The sequence below is a fragment of the Mobula hypostoma genome, chromosome 8 (assembly GCF_963921235.1).
Source record: "Mobula hypostoma chromosome 8, sMobHyp1.1, whole genome shotgun sequence".
NCBI lineage: Eukaryota > Metazoa > Chordata > Chondrichthyes > Myliobatiformes > Myliobatidae > Mobula > Mobula hypostoma.
Genome location: NC_086104.1, coordinates 40,548,037 through 40,572,784, shown reverse-complemented (window position 1 = coordinate 40,572,784; position 24,748 = coordinate 40,548,037). Strand labels below are relative to the sequence as shown.

General features: G+C 39.7%; 1 protein-coding gene across 3 annotated transcripts in view; it reads left to right on the top strand.

The window, feature by feature from the left end:
* The window catches only part of ubr2 (ubiquitin protein ligase E3 component n-recognin 2), a 172,542-nt gene that overhangs the window by 86,526 nt on the left and 61,268 nt on the right, over positions 1-24,748 (top strand). For all 3 annotated transcript variants that reach the window (XM_063055703.1, XM_063055701.1, XM_063055702.1), the window contains exons 18-29: positions 7,349-7,414; positions 8,036-8,158; positions 8,346-8,409; positions 8,714-8,838; positions 9,730-9,782; positions 9,871-9,973; positions 10,372-10,420; positions 17,504-17,658; positions 21,731-21,833; positions 22,557-22,666; positions 23,554-23,634; positions 24,433-24,614. In XM_063055703.1, coding sequence (XP_062911773.1) covers positions 7,349-7,414; positions 8,036-8,158; positions 8,346-8,409; positions 8,714-8,838; positions 9,730-9,782; positions 9,871-9,973; positions 10,372-10,420; positions 17,504-17,658; positions 21,731-21,833; positions 22,557-22,666; positions 23,554-23,634; positions 24,433-24,614 — 1,214 coding nt within the window. The remainder of the gene's footprint in view (positions 1-7,348; positions 7,415-8,035; positions 8,159-8,345; positions 8,410-8,713; positions 8,839-9,729; positions 9,783-9,870; positions 9,974-10,371; positions 10,421-17,503; positions 17,659-21,730; positions 21,834-22,556; positions 22,667-23,553; positions 23,635-24,432; positions 24,615-24,748) is intronic.

Here is a 24,748-nt window from a genome sequence, read left to right as displayed (position 1 = left end):
TGACCCTGTGATTTCAGCCTCTGAGGCTGAAGTGAGAGAATCCACAGAAAGGTTCTGGCACAGAGAGGGTACCTGACTGTGCTGATGAACTGGTTGGAGTATTCACCGATACCTTTAACCTCTCGCTTCAGCAGTCTGAGGTACCCACCTGCTTCAAGCAAGTTTCAAATACACTCAGACTCCACATAATGCTACCCCGCATGGCACTGATTCGTTACAACGCGGTTATTCAATACTTTATTGAAATTTTTTAAAATGGCAATTAAAACTTAAACAACACTCGAGCAGTCGCCATTATAGTAAACATTCAATCAGCCAATGAGAGTGCTTTACATACGCTCCAAGCCACTCACAGCTAATCATGTTTTAGTTCACGCTCTGCCTCCCTGGCTTGTGTAAACATTCTTGCTCCCTCGCTAATACATTGCATTTTTTTTCACCCATAATGTCTTTAAAACGGCCTGCAACTTCCAGTGAGGGTGGTATAACTATGATGTCTGGGAAAAGCATTAGCATGGATGTGAAACTGCAAGCGATACAGCTTTTGGAAGCTGGTGAGCGTCAGTTTGATGTTGGCACCTCTTTGAAATTTGTAATTTCAAAGAGGTGCCAACATTGCAACAGTACAGAAATTGCCCGATAACAAACCTTCACGAGGATCTGCTGGAGAAGCTACGTGACCTCGGCCTGCTTCGGGGACCAAGCCTACAGTCCTCAGTGTCGCCTGATGCCGGTGGCCGGGGGTGGGGATGTCATAAGCGGTGTGCGAGGAAGTGGAAGCGTGGCAAGCGGGCAGGGGTCCGTGCTAGGCTAAAAACAAACCCTAGCCAGCTGGCTCTTCTGTCCATTCTGCTCTCCAATGTCCGCTCCCTGGACAACAAATTGGACTACATCCGACTCCAGCAGACTACTCGGTGGGATTACAGAATCTGCTGCGCTTTCGTTTTCACAGAAACGTGGCTTAGCGGCAGAGTTCCGGATGCCACCATTCAGCTAGACAGGCTCACTTTGTTTCGGGCTGACAGAGATGCAATTCTGTGCAGTAAGACTCGCGATGGGGGCGTGTGTATTTACATCAACATGGAATGGCGCAAGACCTCTGTACTTTTCTCTAGTTATTGTTCATCGATAGTGGAGTTTGTGACTGTTAGCTGCAAACCATTTTATTTACCACGGGAATTCACCACTGCCTTTATCGTCAGTGTGTATATTCCCCCCAGGCTAATGCTAAGGAGGCGCTCTATGAACTGTATGGGGCTGTTAGCGAACTGCAGAACACACACCCTGTTGGACTGTTTATTGTCGCTGGAGATTGTAACCACGCGAACCTCAAGTCAGTGCCCCCCAAATTCCATCAGTATGTGGACTTTGCAACGAGAGCAGGCGACAAGGCAGCCCTAACAACAGCGAGGGCCAAGCTGTCCCGGGCCATCAGAGAGGCAAAGCATGCACACGCCCAGTAAATCCACAGCCACTTCCAGGACAGGGGCGACACACGGCGCATGTGGAAGGGCATTCAGGACATCACCAACTATAGGACAACATCACCTGCCTGTGCTGGTGATGCCTCCCTCCCAGATGCGTTGAACAACCTCTACGCTCGTTTCAAGGCAGAGAATGATGTGGTGACTCCTCCTCCCAATGACCAGGTGCTGTGTCTTACCATGTCGGATGTGAGGAAAACTCTATGCGGGGTCAACCCACAGAAGGCTGGTGGACTAGATAATATTCCTGGCAGAGTCCTCAGAGGATGTGCAGACCAGCTAGCAGAGATTCTCACTGACATCTTCAACATCTCCCTGAGCAGCACTGTCGTTCCTACATGCTTCAAGGCTGCCGCCATCGTCCCCGTGCCAAAGAAGTCTTCAGTGTCCTGCCTGAACGACTACAGTCCCGTTGCTCTCACATCCATCATCATGAAATGTTTCAAGAGGCTCGTCGTGAGGCACATCAAGACCCTGCTGCCCCCCTCACTGGACCCCCTGCAGTTCGTGTACCATCCCAACTGTTCAACAGACGACGCCATCGCCACCACCCTCCACTTGGCCCTCACCCACCTGGACAAAAAAGACACATATGTTCGAATGCTGTTCATAGACTTCAGTTCAGCATTCAACACAATCATTCCTCAGCACCTGATTGGAAAGCTGAAACTGCTGGGCCTGAACACCTCCCTCTGCAACTGGATCCTAGACTTCCTGACTGGGAGACCTCAGTCAGTCCGGATTGGAAGCAGCATCTCCAACACCATCACATTGAGCACGGGGGCCCCCCAGGGCTGTGTGCTCAGTCCACTGCTGTTCACTCTGCTGACCCACAACTGTGCAGAAATACACAGCTCGAATCACATCATCAAGTTTGCCGATGACACGACCGTGGTGGGTCTCATCAGCAAGAACGACGAGTCAGCATACAGAGAGGAGGTGCAGCGGCTAACAGACTGGTGCAGAGCCAACAATCTGTCTCTGAGTGTGAACAAAAGAGATGGTTGTTGACTTCAGGAGGACACGGAGCAACCCCTCCCCACTAAACATTGACGGCTCCTCCGTTGAGATCGTTAAGAGCACCAAATTTCTTGGTGTTCACCTGGCGGAGAATCTCACTTGGTCCGTCAACACCAGCTCCATAGCTAAGAAAGCCCAGCAGCGTCTCTACTTTCTGTGAAGGCTGAGAAAAGTCCATCTCCCACCCCCCATCCTCACCATATTCTACAGAGGATGTATCAAGAGCATCCTGAGCAGCTGCATCACTGCCTGGTTCGGGAATTGCACCATCTCGGATTACAAGACCCTGCAGCGGATAGTGAGGTCAGCTGAGAAGATCATCGCGGTCTCTCTTCCCGCTATTACAGACATTTACAGCACACGTTGCACCTGCAAAGCTAACAGTATTGTGAAGCACCCCACGCACCTCTCACACAAACTCTTCCCCCTCCTGCCATCTGGCAAAAGGTACCGAAGCATTCAGGCTGTCACGACCAGACTCTGCAACAATTTCTGCCCCCAAGCCATCAGATTTCTCAATACTCAGAGTCGAGACTGACATCTACATCATTTATTATTATATTGTAATTTGGCCTCTACTGTGCCTATAGTCTTGTTTATTAATTATTGTACTGCCCTGCACTTTGTGCATTTTATATAGTCCTGTGCAGTTTTTATGTTGTTTTACGTAGTCTAGTGTATCCTTGTGCTGTCTCGCATAGTCTAGTGTAGTTTTGTGTTGTTTCATGTAGCACCAGGGTCTTGGAGGAACGTTGTTTCGTTTTTACTGTGTACTGTACCAGCAGCTTATGGTCGAAATGACAATAAACTTGACTTGACTTGAATGTTCATCAGTCATGACCGTGACTGGGAGCAAAGCAGTAAGGCAAAGAGAGGTGTTCTTTACATGATTTCCTGCTACTGAGACCTGCTTCATGAGAGGAAACTTAAGAAAACGCAGTCAAATCTCGATGCCTACTTGAAGAAGAAGCCTACTGAAGGACCCACAGCCTGGTCCCTCCTCTATGATGTAAACCAGCACTCGCTTCCCTCCACTGGTGTTGGTCCACGGATGTACAGGTTAGGCCTATTTGCGTGTTTGTGACTTCACAAATTACTGTGTTTACATAACATAGCATCCTATATCTTTGGTTTGATTTTTTTTATCAGGCACACGTCTATTTACATAATGTTATTATGATCCCGCGTGGCACTGATTTACATAGCGCTCCATGTCCGAGGAACGCATCCTCAGTGTTAGGCGGGGTCTGTCTGTATACCCGTACCTAAGAAGACTGCGGTAACCTGAAAAGTTATTCTCTGTCCCCCCACCCCTCCCAACCCGGAAGTTTTCATGTTTTATTGTTTTACAATATTGAATCACAGTGAGTTTAATTTGCCTTTTTGACGCTGATCAACATCTTTGGTATCAAGATGAAACCAAATTTCTACAAGTTGGTCTAATTTATTACAAATATTAACCATAAAATAATTGATTGCATAATTGCTCACCCCCTTCAAGTCAGTATTTAGTAGATGCATCTTTGGCAGCAATTACAGCCTTGAGTCTGTGTGTATAGTTTTCTTATCAGGTTTCCACATCTGGACACTGCAATTTTTCTCCATTGTTCTTTACAAAACTGCTCAAGCTATGTCAGATTGCATGGCGATCGTGAGTGAATAGCCCTTTTCAAGTGCAGCCACAAATCCTCAGTTGGATTGAGGTCTGGACTCTGACTTGGCCTCTCCAGAACATGATGAACATTGTTGTTTTTAAGCCATTCCCGTGTAGCTTTGGCTTTATGCTTGAAGTCGTTGTCTTGCTGGAAAACAAATCATCTCCCAAGTTGCATTTCTCTTGCAGACAGCATCAGGTTTTCCCTGTATTTTGTTGCATTCATTTTACCCTCTACCTTCACCAGCCTTCCAGGGCCTGCTGCAGTGAAGCATCCCCATAGCATGATGAAGCCATCACCATGCTTCATGGTTGGGATGGTGTATTTTTGATGTGTTGTTTGCCTTACGCCAAATATAGTGTTTAGTCTAATAGCCAAAAAGCTCAATTTGGGTTTCATCAAACCTTAGAACCTTCTTCCAGCTGACTTCAGAGTCTCCCACATGTCTTCTGGCAAACTCTCGCCGAGATTTCTTGTGAGTTTTTTTCAACAGTGGCATTCTCTGTGCCACTCTCCCATAAAGCTGTGACTGGTGAAGCACCTGGGCCACAGTTGCCTGCGTGTTCTTTCCCATCTCAACAACTGAAGCTTATAACTCCTCCAGAGTTCTCATAGGAATCTTGGTGGCCTTCCTCGCTAGTCCCCTTCTTGCACAGTCAGTCAGTTTTTGAGGGCAGTCTGCTCTAGGCAGATTTACAGCTGTGCCATATTCTTTCCATTTCTTCATGATTGACTTAACTATCCTCCAAGGGATGTTCAGTGACTTGGAAATTTTTTTGTATCCATGTCCTGACTTGAGCTTTTCAATAACCTTTTCATGGAGTTGTTTGGAGTGTTCTTTTGTCTTCATGGTGTAGTTTTTGCTAGGGTACTGTCTCGCCAGCAATTGGGCCCTCCAAATACAGGTGTATTTTTATTAACATCAATTGAAACACCTTGACTGCACACAGGTCTCCGAATACAGATCTCCTTTTAGCTAATTATGTGACTCTTAAAATCAGTTGGCTGCACCGGTGATGATTTGATGTGTCATATTAAAGGAGGTGAATACCAAAAAATCAATTATTTTGTGTATTATATTTGTAATTAATTTAGCTGACTTTGTAGAGATCTGACCTGACGAAGAGTCTCAGCCTGAAACGTCGACTGCACCTCTTCCTAGAGATGCTGCCTGGCCTGCTGCGTTCACCAGCAACGTTTATGTGTGTTACTTGAATTTCCAGCATCTGCAGAATTCCTGTTGTTTGACATGAAAGAGTCTTTTTTCTGTTGATCAGTGTCAAAAAAAATGCCAAGTGAAATCCACTGTGATTCAATGTTGTAAAACAATAAGGCATTATTGTTTTGTGGGGGGTGGGGGGTGAGCGAGGGTGAATACCTTTTATAGGCACTGTACATCCACTATGATGAAGTGCTGTAGGAGGTTGGTGATGAAGCATACTAAGTCCTGCCTGAGAAGCAATTTGGATTCGCTCCAATTTGCCTACCACCATAACAGGTAAACAGTACATGCCATTTCATTGACTCTTCACTCAATCCTGGAACATCTGGACAGTGAAGATATATGCATCCGTATGTTCTTCATTACTACATTCCGTACAATTATCCCCTCAAAACTAATCAATAAGCTTCAAGACCTTGGCTTCAGTACCTCCTTGTGGAATTGAATCCTCGATTTCCTCATTTGCAGACCCAAGTCATTTCGGATTGGCAACAACATCTCCTCCACAATCACCATCAGCACATGTGCACCACAAGGCTGTATTCTTATCCCTAACGCTCTATTCACTTTATATTTATGACTGTGAGACTGAGCGCAGCTCTGATACCCTATTTAAGTTTGCTGATGACACCACTGTCATTGACGGAATCAAAGGTGATGATGAATCAGCAGGTAGGAGAGAAATCAAACACCTGGCTAGGTGGTGCCACAGCAACAACCTCTCACTTGATGTCAGCAAGACCAAGGAGGTGATTATTGACTTCAGGAGGAGTAAACTGGAGATCCATGAGCCAGTCTTGGGCGATCAGAGGTGAAGAGGGTTAGCAACTTTAAATTCTTAAGTGTAGTCATTTCAGAGGATCTGTTTAGCACATAAGTGCCATTACAAAGAAAGCATGGCAGTGTCTCTTCTTTCTTAGAAGTTTTCGAAGATTCAGCATGTCGACTAAAATTTTGACAAACTTCTATCGATGTGTGATGAAAAGTGTATTCGCTGGTTGCATCACAGCCTGGTATGGAAACACCTGAGCCCTTAAGCAGAAAAACGGACAAAAATTAGTAGATACAGCCTCGTCCATCCATGATAAAGTCCTCCCCATCATTGAGCATATCTACATAGAGTTCTGTCACAGGAAAGCAGCATCCACCATCAAAGACCCCCACTATCCACACCATGCTGTCTTCTCACTGCTGCCGTTGGAAAGAAGGTACTGGAGCCTCAGGACTCACAACACCAGGTTCAGGAATATTTATTACCCCTTGGTCATCAGTCTCTTGAACCAGAAGGAATAACTTTACTCAACTTCATTTAGCCCATCACTGAACTGTACCCACAACCTATTGTCTCACTTTCAAGGACTCTTCGTCTCATGTCTTGGCATTAGTAGCTTATTTATTTATTTTTGTTGTCTTTTGCACATTAGTTGCCTGTCCACCCTGTAGGGTGTGGTCTTTTACTGATCTGTTGTATTTCTTGTATTTACACTGAACGTCTGCAAAAAAAATGAATCTCCGGCTTGTATATGATGACGTATACTGTATGTACAGTGATCCTAGATCTACTTTGAACTTTAAAGATTAAATACTTGCTTAGACTTGCTACTTCAGCCATTAGTATTCCTTGCACTGCAGTAATCTTACTCCACTGAACCTTGTAGTCTTCTCATTGTATCTTATTCTTTCTCTCGGTTTTCTCATTTTCATTTTCTGTAATGTGTCTAATTGGATAGTGCTATTACAATGTGGTGACATTAATTTGTAATTGAACTATAATATGGACATGACAATATATGAAGTATGTAACAGAAAAAGTTGGCGATATTTCTTAAGGAAAATTATCAATATTATTGTATGAAGCAAAATATATTTTTTCCTAGTAAGTTTAATTTTGATGTAGATATAAATGTATGGTGGTTGTTCTCAAAGTTTAGTGAATTTCACAATATTTAATTTTCTTTACTCCTCAGATCTACTATTATCACAATGTAAAATGCAGAGTTGAAATGTATGATAAAGATTTAATAATGCTTCAGGTAAGTGTCCATTTTGCCTGAATGTCTACATACATCACAGAAAGGTATTGCAAAATTTTTAAGTTAAGTTTTCTGTTTCTTGTAGCTTGAAATAGAAAATAATTTTAAATTAATAAACTGCGGAAGAGTTGTTCTAATTGGCTCTTTGTGCCTTACTGCTACTTATTGATGTCATGTCTGAATTGTCTTTCACATATCTGATGATAACTTTTCAGAAATCTGAAGAACCATTGATTAATAAAAACAAAAATCATCTCATTTAAAATGTATGTTGATTTTTAGAACAGCAACTCAAGTTTCTATCATTTTTTCTCCTGTTGAAGGGCTTCCTAATTTCACTCCTGAGAAACCTTGTTATGTTCCAAGTCCTGGACACACCAACCAGCGGTTGTTCTCTCCCTCCACCTGTTAACTCCCCTCTGAAAAATTTAACCAAAACATGCTGTAACTGTTGCAAGAGGCTAGCAATAGCTATATTAACAATACTAATGCAGTATAATTTCACATTTTTTCAGTGGTACTGATCATATTTATACATGTCATTATTACTTTTCATGAATAACTGTTGCCTGAGAGCAGAAATAATGTTATACAACTGTTTAATCATCTTGTATTTTGCAGGCAGGAGCATCCATGATGGATCCCAATCATTTTCTAATGATCATGCTTTGTCGATTTGAGCTCTTCCACATATTTAGTAATCCTGACTATGGAAAAAGATTTAGCTCTGAACACACCAACAAGGTGAAGTAGGAAATGCATGTTTTTGGAAAGAATTGTCTTTTTTTTTTCCACTTTTGTTGTAAAATTGTTCATATAGTGCAAACTGTAAAAATGATAATTGTTCTCTTTCAGATCTTATATTAAATTTAATTATGTAAATTTATAAATGAGGCTCTTAATTGTTCCTGTATTAATGTTACTTTTTCAGGATATCTTGCAGCAAAACAACATTCTAATAGAGGAAATGCTTCACCTGATCATGATGGTAGTTGGTAAGCCATTGTTAATTGTTAAGTTTTTGAATTACTTCTCCAGATAAGTCTATCGATTTATCATTTACGAATTAATGTTACAATGTCAGTGGCAGGAGGAATAATGTGGAAATGACCATTCACTGTGTATATACTGTTAGATAAAATAGCAATTGTAGAAGCAGAACAGAATGCCTGCATGCTTTCTCTTTTGGGGAATAATAGTATTTAGCTTGAAATTGTAAGATTATGTGGAGTACTGTTTTGAATTCTATCTGCTTATTTGGTATTTTGCCATTTTAACGTACATGTTTTTTGGACACAGGAGAGCGATATACTGCAGGAGTTGGCCAAGTGTCACCTGACGATGAAATCAAACGTGAAATTATACATCAACTATGTATAAGACCAATGTCACATAGTGAGCTGGTCAAAGCTCTGCCTGAAGACGTGAGTGCACTATGGATACAGAAGTTAAAATATGGCCCATGAATATAGCAAGATACTGCAATTGTATTTTCATTGTCGGTTAATGTGGAAATGGAATGCAGAGATGGAGCTGTCTATCCTTTCAGCTCTTTTGCACACCTCAAGTTAAGCTCAATATAACCTTGATGAACTAGGCTTTTGGTTGAGAAATAGTGTTCTTTCCTGGCAGCATCATCTACCTTTTCTGCCTCCTATCGCAGAAAATGCAGGAATAGCCCCTTCATCCCCAGTATCTGGTTAAAGTTGATGTTAACTTAACCTGCACATGATTCATATCCCTTCATTCTCTACAGATTCATACACCTATCTAAAAACCTCCTAAATACCACTATTTCTATCAGCTTTCACCACCATCCCTGGAAGTTCATTCTAGATACCAACCATTCTGTATATGTGTGTGTGTGTGTATGTATGTATGTATGTGTGTGTGTGTGTATATATAAAAAAAAACAAAAACTTGCCTCATATATCTCCTTTAAACTTTTACTGTCTCAAATTCCCTCTTATATTTGACATTTATATGCTAGAGCAAAAGTTAGTTTACCCAATCTATTTCTTTCATAATCTTATAAACTATCAGGTGTCCCTGAGCCTCCAACCCTCCAAGTATGTCCAACCTCTCCTAGTAGTTAATATGGTCTGATCCAGACAGCATCCTGGTAAACCTGTTCTGCACCATCTCCAAAGCCTCTGTCCTTCCTATAATGTGCGAGCAGAACTGCAGTACTTCTTGCAGCCTAAACCAACGCTCTTAAATTTCCTGCCTATTTTTGACCATTGTTTATTCAACTTATTTTTGTTAATTCCAGTTCCTAAATGGATTTTATCTTAATTGTTTTTTTTTCCTCTTAGGAGAACAGAGAAACTGGAATGGAAAAAGTTATTGAATCTGTAGCTTATTTCAAGTAAGCATTGATCTTAATGTGAAAGATTGCAATAGTTGCATGGAGTTTGGATTTCTAGCATGTAAATTAATTTCTTTTTCCATCATAGGAAGCCAGGTTTAACAGGAAGAGGCCTTTATGAGCTAAAACGTGAATGCGCCAAGGAATTTAACGTTTTCTTTTACCATTATTCAAGGGCTGATCAATCTAAGGTAAGCCTTAATTAGATGAATACGGAGTCTATTTGGATCTGAGTTTCAACATTGATGCGTCAGACCTAAGTATAATCTTTTGCGAGTTGTGTCTTCTCCCTTTTTTCTTTTTCCTATATTTTTCTATCTTGTGCTCTGTACCTAATAATCACATTTTTTAAATATGATGTGTATGGCTTAAATAAATAACTCATACATTCCCTATATGTAATGACATTATGTTTTAACTAAAAATTTCTTTCTCAAAGCTGGTTAGGATAATTTTTTGATATCCATGTGAATGTTGAGGTTTTGTATCCGTGTCAGATTTATAAGAATATATTTTGTGAGGCTTTAAAAGAAGCTCTTTGCAATAAATTTTTCTCCTGCGTTTTATTTTAATGTTTCACTTTCATTAGGCTGAAGAAGCTCAGAGAAAGTTAAAGAAGCTGAATGGAGAAGACACAGGTATAGTAAAGATATTTTCCATTCCTGCAAAACGTTTCTCCTATTTTGAATCAAATCTTCAGTCTGGAGATGGCTTCACTAGTGCTGAAATGACCATGATTTTATCATGTATTCTGCTTTGATTCTGCCTAAGCTTCCAAACTAGGTACCTAGTAATCACATTTTTTAATATGATGTGTATGGCTTAAATAAATAACTCATACATTCCCTATGTGTAATGACATTATGTTTTAACTGAAAATTTCTTTCTCAAAGCTGGTTAGGATAATTTTTTGATATCCATGTGAATGTTGAGGTTTTGTATCCATGTCAGATTTATAAGAATATATTTTGTGAGGCTTTAAAAGAAGCTCTTTGCAATAAATTTTTCTCCTGCGTTTTATTTTAATGTTACAGATAAATAGTAAGAGCTTTAGATGCGTTGCCAAATTAAATAATAATCATGAGGATCATATTAGGATCAAGAGAAATGTAGATTGGTATATTTGTTCATTTTCTGAATTAATTTCATTCTGCAATTTATGCAGTAGCAGTTTGCATTGCAGTGTTCATGTGGAGGACGGAATATTTTTTGTTACTTCGGCAGGCATGAGCTTGCTGAAGTACCATTGCTTATTTCAGGGGTATCTTTACCAGATAACGTTGGACATTTGTTTTTGTTCTGTTGGCCCAGTCAAATGTTGCAAATCTTTTTGCTTTGGATACAGAAGGTACTTTGGCCATAGAGGGTTCTGTTGCTTGATTTTTGGAGTTAGGAGGTAGCAGATGGAAGAGTCAAGAACTTTTCAAGTTCATATTTAACCGAAAGAAAAGTTTTATAAAGCAGCAAGGAAGTAATGGTTGGATTGTGATAGACTAAGGAGCATGGAACAACTTGAATAGAAACAGAACAGGAATTGAAGGGCAGAGAAACCTAAGAGTTTCTCTGCCCTTCAATTCCTGTTCTGTTTCTATTCAAGTTTCTATTCAGTTTCTCTGACAGAAGAAAGAAGTGGCCCTGAAAACAGGAGTCAAACAAATGGTTGATATTTAATTGAAAGAAATTCAGTCAAGAAAGGGTTAAACTTCTGTCCACCAATTCCACCATGTCTGCAATAAAACACAACATAATCAATCATATTATTTCCTCACTAAACAATAGAAGAGTTTACTAAGACATTAATAAAAGAATTAAGACCCAAACATGAAAATCAATGATGCTAAATGTCATCGTCATCAGGTACCGTGCCCAGTTTGAGCTCTGACTGCCATGGCCCACACACTCCTGTTTCGGGTCAAGTGGATCAATTCATTGGTATTCATTTCCAGTTCTCTGGCTGCTGTCTCCATCATCATTTCTCTTTGTCTTCCTCTTGCTTTCTTCCCTTCAATCTTTTCCATAATTGCCGTGCATTCTAACTCCTCTTTCCTAATCACATGCCCAATGAAGTCATGTTGCCTTTTCATGATCTCATACATTATTTCTCTTTTTGTGCTTGCTCTGTTCATGACATCCTCGTTAGATATTCGTTTCATCCATGATATTCTTTGCATCCTCCTCAAAAACTACATCTCTGCTGCTTCAATTCATTTCCTCATATTACTAGATATTGTCCAACATTCTGAGCCATATAACATAACTGGATAAACGTAACATTTCAGTACTCTGAGGCGGCTTGTTATGCCTAGTTTAGTGTTGGTCCGTATACTCTTCATTCTCTTAAAGGTGTCTTTTGCCATTCCTATTCTTCTTTTGATGTCCAAGTTGCACCTGCCATCTGATGTCACCCAGCTTTGTAAGTAGCAAAAGTTCTGTACTTGTTTTATGTCTTCTTCATTTATTTTCAGCCTGCAGATAGGATTCTCTTTCTTTTGGATATCACCATGCATTCTGTCTTTTTGCAATTGATAGATTTTGCACTTTCTTCAATAACTATGTCAATTAAGTTTTGTAGTTCTTCCTCCATACTTGCAAATTAACACAGTGTCATCTGCATATCTGAAATTATTGATGTTTTCACCGCCAACTTTGATTCCCAAGATGTCTCTTATTTTTTGTAATATTGTTTCACTGTACACATTAAACAAATCGGGAGAAAACACACCCTTGTCTAATGCCTCTCTTGATTTTTGTAAACTGACTCTCTTCTCCATCTTTTCTTACAGTGGCAGTTTGTTCCCAGTACAGATTTCTGATTAGGTGGACGTCTTTCGAATCTAGATCTATAGTTTTCTGTAATATTTCAAATAACTTATTGTGCTTCACTTTATCAAATGCTTTTATGTAGTCGATAAAACATACAAACAAATCGTTTTGCATTTGAATAGCTCATTCTGATAGTATCCGTAACATCAATATCATGATTCTTGTACCTTTGTCTTTCACAAAACCACATTGTTCTTTACCTATTTCAGCTTGTATCTTACTTTTAGCTCTTGTCATCAAAGTTTTTAGAAGTATCTTGGTGATATGACTCATTAAGCTTATGGTCCTATGTAACTCACATTCTATTGCTCCTGGCCTCTGAGGAAGAGTGATAAATACTGATTTTTTTCGTCTCTTCTGGTATTATTCCAGTCTCATAAATGTCATTGATTAAATCAGTAAGTTTTTCAATTCCACAATTTTCAAGGGTGATAATTTGTTCTATTACTAATTCATCAGGACCTGCTGCCTTTCCTTTATTCATCTTATTTATTGCATTACGAACTTCAGATTTTAAAATACTTGGACCTTCAATGTTGTTCTTAATTTCTGGTTTTTCGCCTCGATCGTCTTCAAACAATTCCTGAATATACTCAACACACATCACCAGCAACTTTGGTGTGTGTTGCTTGAACTTCCAGCATCTGCAGAATTCCTCGTGCTTGAATATACTCAGTCCATCTGTTCATAATCTCATCTTTTTCCATGATAATGGTACCGTCCTTTGCTTTCAAACATCCACCTGAAGAACTGAGGAGCCTTTTACCAGTGATATTCTTGATTTGTTGATGTACCCTTTTTAGATCAATAATAGGAATTCTTTCTATTTGCTCACATTCCTGGTTTAACCATTCTTCTTTGGCTTTTTGACATAAGCTTTTAAATTTTCTATCTCAGGACTTAAATTCCATAGGATTTGCTTTCTTCAGTATCCTTTCTTCCATTAGATTTTTGATTTCATCTGTCAACCATTTATTCTTTCTTTTTTAGGAATCGCTAACTTTGCTGATTCTACCAAGGCATCCTTCAGAGAGTTAAACTTCATTTCTACATGATTGCTGTCATCTTCAACAGATTCTATTTTTAGTTTACTATTGCCTTCCATTGGGCGAACTGAAGAAATCGCCATTTCTCTTCCCAATTGTTCATCTGCCTGTATTATAGCCGTTGTCACTTGAGGTCGTAGCTCATCTGCATTCTCCGTCATAAGTTCAGTTACTGAACCTGCCGGATTTGCCGTTGGCCTTCGCTCGTATCCTGAGCAGGAACCCTTTCAGGTGCTACCGTTCCGGGTCAGAGCAGCCCTGGGAGCAATGAATGACTAAGGGGTAACTCTCCTTTCCCCAAAGCCCCGAAAGTCCCCAGTCAGCCTCATCACCGGTTGCAGTTTAGAGTCATACCCAGGACAAAATTTTAAATGTACCTCGAAAGATAGAGGAGAAAAGAGTGTATTAAGTCATGATACCCATTCGGGATAACACTGACAAGGAAAGAATCTGTATGAACATAGAACATAGAATAGTACAGCACAATACAGGCCCTTTGGCCCACAATGTTGTGCCGACCCTCAAACCCTGCCTCCCATATAAGCCCCCACCTTAGATTCCTCCATATACCTGTCTAGTAGTCTCTTAAACTTCACTAGTGTATCTGCCTCCACCACTGACTCAGGCAGTGCATTCCACGCACCAACCACTCTCTGAGTAAAAAACCTTCCTCTAATATCCCCCTTGAACTTCCCACCCCTTACCTTAAAACCGTGTCCTCTTGTATTGAGCAGTGGTGCCCTGGGGAAGAGGCGCTGGCTATCCACTCTATCTATTCCTGTTATTATCTTGTACACCTCTATCATGTCTCCTCTCATCCTCCTTCTCTCCAAAGAGTAAAGCCCTAGCTCCCTTAATCTCTGATCATAATGCATACTATCTAAACCAGGCAGCATCCTGTTAAATTTCCTCTGTACCCTTTCCAATGCTTCCACATCCTTCCTATAGTGAGGTGACCAGAACTGGACACAATACTCCCAAGTGTGGCCTAACCAGAGTTTTACAGAGCTGCATCATTACATCACGACTCTTAAACTCTATCCCTCGACTTATGAAAGCTAACACCCCATAAGCTTTCTTAACTACCCTATCCACCTGTGAGGCAACTTTCAGGGATCTGTGGACATGTACCCCGAGATCCCTCTGCTCCTCCACACTACCAAGTATCCTGCCATTTACTTTGTACTCTGCCTTGGAGTTTGTCCTTCCAAAGTGTACCACCTCACACTTCTCCGGGTTGAACTCCATCTGCCACTTCTCAGCCCAATTCTGCATCCTATCAATGTCTCTCTGCAATCTTTGACAATCCTCTACACTATCTACAACACCACCAACCTTTGTGTTGTCTGCAAACTTGCCAACCCACCCTTCTACCCCCACATCCAGGTCGTTAATAAAAATCACGAAAAGTAGAGGTCCCAGAACAGATCCTTGTGGGACACCACTAGTCACTATCCTCCAATCTGAATGTACTCCCTCCACCACCACCCTCTGCCTTCTGCAGGCAAGCCAATTCTGAATCCACCTGGCCAAACTTCGCTGGATCCCATGCCTTCTAACTTTCTGAATAAGTCTACCGTGTGGAACCTTGTCAAATGCCTTACTAAAATCCATATAGGTCACATCCACTGCACTACCCTCATCTATATACCTGGTCACCTCCTCAAAGAACTCTATCAGGCTTGTTAGACACGATCTGCCCTTCACAAAGCCATGCTGACTGTCCCTGAAGAGACCATGTTTCTCTAAATGCCTATAGATCTTATCTCTAAGAATCTTTTTCAACAGCTTTCCCACCACAGACGTAAGGCTCACTGGTCTATAATTACCCGGACTATCCCTACTACCTTTTTTGATAGAAGTAAGCACACTTGATCTATCAGACCAATAAAAGTAGTCTGAAAATTGCTTAATTTCAGAAAGGGAGTAGAAGAAGAAACAGGAAAACCTAAGGAAATAAGTAAAAATATTGAAACCTATTCATGAAGATTTCAAGTACTCTGAAATTACTTAATTACTACACAGTAGAGGCCTGTTAGGTCCATGCCAACTCTCAAGCATAGAGTGAATTCTGCCCCCTACCCCCAGAAGTTTTCATGTTTTATTGTTTTACAACGTTGAATCACAGTGGGTTTAACTTGGGCAACACACAAAATACTGGAGGAACTCAGCAGGACTGGAGAAAAAAAAAGATGAGTACAGTTAAAAAGGTGGGCGGGGGGGAAGAGAGAGGAGAGGGAGAAATACAAGGCGATAGGTGAAACCGGGAGTGGGAGGGGAGAAGTAAAGAACTGAGAAGTTAATTGGTGAAAGAGATACAGAACTGGAGAAGGGGGAATCTAATCGAGGACAGAAGGCCCTGAAGAAAGAAAAAGGAGGAGGAGCACCAGAGATGGGCAGGCAAGACGGTGAGGTAAGAGAGGGGAAAGACATGTGGAATGGAGAAGATTGGGTGGGGTTTACCAGAAGTTTGAGAAATCGATGTTCATGCCATCAAGTTGGAGGCCAAGATACTGACTCACCAGCAGCTGGACCTTCCAGATACAGGTGTATTTTTACTACAGTCAGTTGAAACACCTGACTGCACACGTCTCCAAATATGGATCTCCTTTGAACTAATTATATAACTTCTAAAACCAATTGGCTTATTAAAGGGAGGTGAATACTTATGCAATCAATTATTTTGTGCTTTATATTTGTAATTAATTTAGATCATTTTTCTGGGGATCTATTTTCACTTTGACACAAAAGGGTCTTTTTCTATTGATCAGTGTCAAAGAAGCCAAATTACATTCACTGTGATTCAATGTTGTAAAGCAACAAAAAATGAAAACTTCCGGGGTGGGGAGGGGGTGAATATTTTTTATAGACACTGTATGCTTCTCTGTTCCCTAGGAAAAATGAATTAAAAAATAGTGGGGATAGGTTGGTTCTGACTTCGTAAGCTACCCTGTGTCTACTTTTCATTTACTGTGGCCCGAGGCTGTAGATAGCATTAGTTTATTGCTCTTCTCCTGCATAAAAATTTGCCTTTGATTTCACCCCTGAATCAAGCAATATCAGACCACTTACAGCCAGTTCAATCAGACACTGGTTTTGTCAGTTAGCAGACACAAATTTATTCTTCTTATAAGCCTCCATTGACTCTTCTACCTTAATAGAGAGTATCTGACAAATAAATTGCCATTTGTAAATTATTTCTGATCTAGCAGTTTATCAGTAGGGCCTTTGTTATGTCCAATTTCAATTACTTTAATCCAGTTAGACATAGTTCAGAAAATCAATTCACAAAATATTGTTCACAAGAAGTTTCATAAAACGGCATCTTCCATTCTCTCCACCATATGGCAAGAACATAGTTATTTGTTTTGTTTACTTGTCTTCTGTCCTTGCTCCTGCTTGCTGTTTTGTATATTTTTAGTTTCTTCAGACCAATATCATCAGCTGGGCACCTTGGTCAGTGTGGATGAGTTAAGGTGAAGGGTCTGTTTCTGTAGTGTATTATTCTATAACACAATTAGGTGTACCAGAATGAATTCAACCTCAGGCCTCAGCATTGAACAACTGAATTCTGTGATGGGTTCCCCTTATGCTAACTGAGAAATGCAACTTCATGAGATATAACGTGTGCTCTTTTACCAGCTGTCTTCTTGTTGGCCAACGCTCCAGGTGCTCACTCCAGGTGAAGCATCAAGGAGTCATTTGATTGATATGTGAACCTTTGCGGCATAATTATGGAAATCATGAATTATGTTTCTAAAAGAATAATTGCTGCATCACTTCAATGGCCTATGCTAATTTGAGTGGTAGTTCAAATGATAAAATAATTCATGAAACTGTTCTTTATTTTAGCTCTTCCACCTCCTGTATTTCCACATTTCTGCCCTCTGTTTGCCAGTCTGGTAAATATCCTTCAATCAGATGTGTACTTACACATTCTGAGAACAGTGTTGCAGTGGGTCGTGGAGCCAAATGGACATGCTTGGACTGAGAGCATGTTACAGAGGGTAAGCTCTGCAAATTTTTTTCTGAAATTACATGTATTTATTTTTGAATTGTTATCATATGATCACTACACCTTTGTTTTCCTGCCTCAAAGTCAGAAAATCTTTGGTATTTTTTCACCTGGCACATTGAAATAGATATGTAGGCAGGCATATGTGCGCAGCTGCATAATATGATCATAATTAAGGACATTCCTTTTAAATCACTGATACCATTATGAAAAATTAGTTCTTGAAATTTTTATTTTTGTCTGCCTCTGCACGTCTCTGAAAGGTTTTGTTGTATAACAACTTATGTTTTTCAGTGCAGCAGTTTTTTGCTTTTTCTAGAATCCATTTACTCTGCCTATTTAAAGTGGGGGCAAAGTTAGGCAATTGATGTTACTAAAAACCTTGAAGGAATTTTGCCACCTAAGGACAAATCTGTCTACTGCATCTTTGAAGCAAGACCTTGTGTATGTATTTAAATTTAGTTCATTAAGTGTGTTTTTGGAGGTCACTGCAATTCAGGAAATACTCAGATAAATTCAAAGTTTTATCAATGGGAGATTTTAAGGAACATTTGAAAGAGGAAAGGAGGAAATTCTATAGCTTAGGATCTCGGTTGCACAAGATATGGATGCCAGTGGTTGAACAATCAAATTCAGAAAAATCATTGACAATCCAGAAATTGGGAAACAGAAGGTTTGGACCTTTTTGAAGCAATGGAAATTGTGGAAAAGGAGAATATGTTAAATTATTAATATTCTCTCTTAATTTTGCTTGGCAAACTTCTCCATATTAGACTGCACCAATTCATTATTATTCAGACTTAGATTTGATCTTTAGAACTTTTAGTTGGAAATATAATTTCATCCTTTAACATTCATTTCAGCTCATAGACACTTGCAACTTCATTTCCCCCTATCATGGACAGACTTGAAAATGGGGTGAGAATTTTTCTAGTAAGTTGTTCTGATGCACTGGGTGATAGGTGGGCAGGTTTTGAGTACAGCAGCAAGATATTGGATGATCTGAAATTTCTGTAGGGTAGACTGAGCCAAGCTGGAGTGGTTCAGACCAGTCAAGCCTCAAAATAACAAATGCATGGCTAAGGGTATACTTTTAAAGCCAACAACTAGATTTCATTGAAATTTGGTAGAAGGTTTTAAGAGGAAAATAAAACTTTGTTCACACCAAGTCTCTTGAGAATCTGCAAAAAATGATAGCAAAGTATGTAGAATTAAATTTTCAACATACATATATATTGGTGAGACCCGACGCAGACTGGGAGATCACTTTGCTCCCAGTGGCCACACATTTTAATTCCACATCCCATTCCCATTCTGACATGTCTATCCACGGCCTCCTCTACTGTAAAGATGAAGCCACATTCAGGTTGGAGGAACAACACCTTATATTTCGTTTGGGTAGCCTCCAACCTGATGGCATGAACATTGACTTCTCTAACTTCCGCTAAGGCCCCACCTCCCCTTCGTACCCCATCTGTTACTCATTTTTATGCACACATTCTTTCTCTCACTCTCCTTTTTCTCCCTCTGTCCCTCTGAATATACCTCTTGCCCATCCTCTGGGTCAACCCCCCCCCCTTGTCTTTCTTCCGGGACCTCCTGTCCCATGATCCTCTCGTATCCCCTTTTGCCTATCACCTGTCCAGCTCTCGGCTCTATCCCTCCCCCTCCTGTCTTCTCCTATCATTTTGGATCTCCCCCTCCCCCTCCAACTTTCAAATCCCTTACTCACTCTTCCTTCAGTTAGTCCTGACGAAGGGTCTCGGCCTGAAACGTCGACTGCACCTCTTCCTATGGATGCTGCTTGGCCTGCTGCGTTCACCAGCAACTTTGATGTATGTTGCTTGAATTTCCAGCATCTGCAGAATTCCTGTTGTTTGCGTAATACTTGACACTCTTGGTTTACAGGATAGTTTTAAATGTTGTACCAGATTATTTGTGATATAATTGTTTCAGAATTTCTTATAGTATATTTATAATTGTTTATTTTTTTCAGGAATTCAGCAGGTAATTTGTTATGGAATTCAGTTAATGCTACCGGCTGTCTGCTATTTGTAGGTACCTGAAAGTGCATTCTTCCAGTCCTGTGGAAAAGTGTTTGCCACTTGGTATCACTGTTTGACCTATGGATAAGTTTGTGCATGAAAGGATATCCATTAGGTCTGGCACATAGATCACACTAGCACTAGACAGATGGTTCTTCAGTAAGTTTTAAAAATGACTGGGACTCCCATACTGTAAAAAGGTGAGCCTGACATCAGTAATGGGAAGTATTTGGATGGACATGGAGTGATTAGTCAACGTGGCTTTGTGCATGTTAAGTCATTCTAATCTAATAGAGTTTTTCAAGGAAGTTAGCAGGAAGGTTGATGAGGGCAAGGCAGTGGATGTTGTCTATGTGGATTTTAGCAAGAGGCCCTTGACAAGGTCCTGCATTGGAAATTTGTGACATGGAAGCAAGTTCACGGGCCTGGTGAGTGAGATAGAAGACACTGATTGCAAATAAGCACATTAATCATTCGTTAACAAACAGTAAAATATTCAGCCAAGCATCCAAGTCCCCCAAGTTAAACATCTACAAAACTAAAATTCAGCAAACGGACACTTAGTTAAGAGTATGCGTGGGTTCCTTAAATCTGGAGCATACTTTCCCAATGGTTCTTCGGCACTAGTTGGGACCTCTGTGTGAAACTGAGCCTGGGGACAAAAGGAAAGAGGCCGAGTCTCCTGCATGTGCTATTCTTATACCCCTTAGGTGCTTGAAATCAGGCACCAGTGCCGTAGCACAGAAGGCAACCAATGGGAAAGAGCTGCTGCATACTTAAAACAGGCCAATCGGTACCGACACAGTAGGATCAGCTTTTGAGCAACAATTAAAATAGCCCCCCGTGTTACAAGATTGGTCAACAAAGTTCAGTAGTTTAGCATTCAATTTGAGGTAGTAAATTGGATTAGACATTGGCTTTGTGGAAGAAGCCAGAGAGTGGTTGTCAGTGGCTGTCTCTTACTGCAGGCCTGTGGCTAGTGGTGTGCCACAGGAATCGGTGCTGGGTCCATTGTTGTTTGTCATCTATAGCAATGATCTGTATGATAATATGGTAAACTGGATCAGCAAATTTACGGATGACACCAGGACTGGGGGTATACTCTACAGTGAGAAAGACTCAAAGTTTGCAGTGGGATCTTGATGAGCTGGAAAAATGGGCTGAAAAATTGCAGGTAGAATTTAATGCAAACAAGTGTGAGGCTTTGCACTTCGAGAGGACCAGCTAGGGTAGGTCTTACATGATGAGCTGTAAGGCACAAGAATGTGGTAGAACAGAGGGATCTGGGAATATAGATCCATAATTCCTTGAAAGTGGTGTCACAGGTGGATAGGTTAATGAAGAGAGCTTTTGGCACATTGGCGTTTGTAGATCAATTGAGTTGGGATGTTATGTTGCAATTGTATAAGATGTTGTAAGTCCTAATTTGGAGTATTATGTCCAGTTTTGGTGACCTATCTACAGGAAAGATGTAATTAAGATTGAAAGAGTGCAGGGTATATTTTTAAAGATGTTGCCAGGAATTATACAGAAAGATTGAATAGATCAGGACTTTATTCCTTGCAATGTGGAAGGTTGAGAGGGGTGTAATAAAGGTGTACAAAATTATGAAGGGAATAGATGAGGTAAATGCAAGCTGGCCTTTGCCACTGAAGTTGGGTGAGACTACAACTAGAGGTCATGGATTGAGGACGAAAGGTTAAATATTTAAGGGGGACATGAGGGAGAAACTTTCTCATTCCCAGCTGGTGAGAGTGTGGAATGAGCTGTCAATGCAAGTGATGGAAATAGGTTCAGTTTCAGCATTTAAGAGAAATTTGGATTTGTACATGGATGAGAGGTGCAGAGAGATGTGGTCCAGGTACAGGTCGATGGGAGTAGGCGGATTTATGGTTCAGCACAAACTAGATGGGCCCAAGGGCTTGTTTCTGTGCTGTAGTTTTCTATGACTTACTGACAATTAATTTAGATTGTGTTTGCACAGATGTTTTATCATTGTGTCATAACCTGTTCATGTAGGTTTTGCACCTGATTGGAATGGCTTTACTTGAAGAGAAACAACAATTAGAAAGTGCGAGTGAAGACAGCGATTTTACTTTTAACTTCACTTCAAAAGTCTCACGTATGTATCCACTGTGTGGTAAAATTTGTGCAACTTTGTGAGGATTTAACTATTGACGGAGGAAAGGTACCATTTTACTCATTTATCCTCTCATTCAAGTTTTTTCACCTTTCTGTTGCAGATAATAAAAAAAAGTAACCTCAGGTTTTACTTTGTTCCTGTGTAAATTGTTTGATTGTCCACTTGTGTAAATGGATTTGTCCAGGACTAAAACTTTTGGTCTTTATTCCAAAAATTACATGTACTTTTAGTTGTCCCTTTTTCTGCATTTGCTTGCATCATATTGTTATTTTCAAAACCTGGATTATAATCTTTGCACCTTGTGGGGGCCTGTACTGTGCTGTACTATTCTATGTTCTATGTATGTTGTGTTGTGAATGCAGTAATACATTTTCCTACTTTTTGTTCACAAATCATGCAAACTTGATTTTCCCTACACTATGTGATGCAACATGCCTGCCTCCATCCACCAGAGCAGATTCATGCGTACATCCAAGTCCACCATTTTGTCCTTTTCTGTTCCTTTTACATAACTTTTTTGTCCAGGTATGGTTTGTAGTAGCCTAAGGAGATGCTAGCTAACTAAATGTTTCTAAAGTGGCTGGACTTGGACTTATCAGTAAATTTATCAATATTTTAAGAGATTCTAGCTATGACTAAGTATTGCCTAAACTTATGAAATTTGCATATTATCATATAGCTTACTTTGGCAATATTTGGCAGGTCCTGGGGAGGCTCCAGAAAACTCACCTAGTATTTTGGCAATGCTGGAAACCTTGCAAAATGCTCCCCATTTAGAGGTTTATAAGGACATGATCAAGTGGGTACTTAAGGTATGTTCTAGTGACATTAATCTATTCAATTTGTTTCATGGTGATTTGTTTACAGTTAATCGAAAGCATATTTGAACACAACTACTTTAGCAGATGATGTGTTAACAGTTAAATAAACTGTACTATTGCCTGAAATGCGGTTTCTGCCCTGCTGTTTATAATGTAAAATCAATTCATTATGAAGTAGTAAAGTGGTATTTCAAATATTGCTGCCAATGGGTTAGATAGTGGTCATTCACCCTTGGAAGTTTTGATTCAGATCTAACCTAGGATGGTAGGATGAAAGTTTTCTCTGTGTCTGTGGATTTATAGCCCCATATTAACTTGTTTGCTCTGTCCTGATACTGCTGACAGCAGCAATTGTGAAAGAAGCCGGTGATCATTGTTCTGCTGTCTCACAATTACATACTGCAGTAACTTTGTTATCAGTATTTATCAGTTTTGCCAGGTAATCAAATTGGCGTAGTGTGACTGGAAGATCTTCCCTGAATATTTACTGGAGCTGTATAAGTGATTTTAATGATGTTGCCAATTGCGCACCAACAAGTGATGCTGTAAACCATGTGTCTGAAGTATTATATTACAAAGACTTTGAAGCTGCTCATTTTACCATCTTTCAGACTTGAGCATCATAAATCACTTCTGTTAAATTGCTGGTGACACTGGCATGAAAAGATTAATTTAATTCATGAATGGTATTATATACTCTGGAAAACTAAATCCTTTTTAAATTTTATAAATCATGCCTGTTTATTGAGCTTCCAAAGCTGAATCTGATGGTCATGTTTTCTTGCACATCTTTATGAAATCCATAAGTAAATTTATTAGTGTAATAACATAATTCATTAGTGATTAAAATTTAACTTCTAATGAATTTTGTTCTGAAGCTTTTTGGAGTTATTCAAAAGATGAGAGAACGGAGCAATTCAAACCCTGTCGTAGAGATGGAAGGGCACAGTGTGGAGGAGGTAAGAATGAATGCCAGTCATTTTAAGATCTAGCTTCCTGATACAAAATGTGATTGCACAATATAATATAGTTAACTTTTAGGAACATGGATAACGTTTCTAAAATAAGTGCATTTTATCAAAATATTCTCGCTTTTCAACTTTATTTAAATAATTGAGATTTTAGATGTTTCACAGTAATGTTTTAGTCATTCTTGTTCAAGTTGTCCATTTGTCCAAACAGTAAATATATATCTTTATTTGTTTAAAATGACTTCACTTTTTGTTCTCTTCATTTTCACCTACTCAGTTGAATCTATTTCAGTAGTTTCTTCACTTCCTCTAGCCACCTTTTCCCTTTCCACCTCCTCAAAATCTTAATATTCATTAAATTTTATGGAAAACCTTGTGAGCAGTGTCAACTGAATTGAATTTGTGGCATTTATATAATGTCCTTGAGCTCCATTCACAGGCAGCTTTCAAGGACAGCCCTCTGGACTTCCTTCCTCTGGAATCCAAGATTATGAAAATAATATTTCATCATTGATTGTAGCTAATTGAGTAAAAGCCCTGAAAATGACAGACTTGACTAGTGTTAGTGGACTAACATTGTTGACCTTTTTTTTAGAATAGTTGAATAAGTTATTATTATATAATAATATAAAAATTATTGATAAATATTTTTCATGTAGTTTACAGGTTAAAATTATAAATTTTCAACTTGCATTAATATTTTTAAAAAGATTGGAAATAAGGTTGTTGCTGTGTAAGATAACGAATTAAGTGAAAGAGTTAATAATTCAACTGTCCTTTTCATAGTGTTTACGAGATAAAGACAAAGCAGATCGAAAGCGGAAAGCTGAAATTGCTCGTCTGCGTAGAGAGAAGATAATGGCCCAGATGTCAGAAATGCAGAGGCATTTTATAAATGAAAATAGGGAATTATTTCAACAGACTCTAGAAGAACTAGAAGCTTCATCTTCTACTACACCCGACAATAGGTAAAAAGACAGATTTTTATCATGTTTGGCTGGGTATATTTTGTATTTGAAGCAAAACGTCCTGTTTATCAGTTAATGCATTAGAATTATTTTGGAATGATCTGAAGTAAACCACATTAACCTTGCTCAGCTGT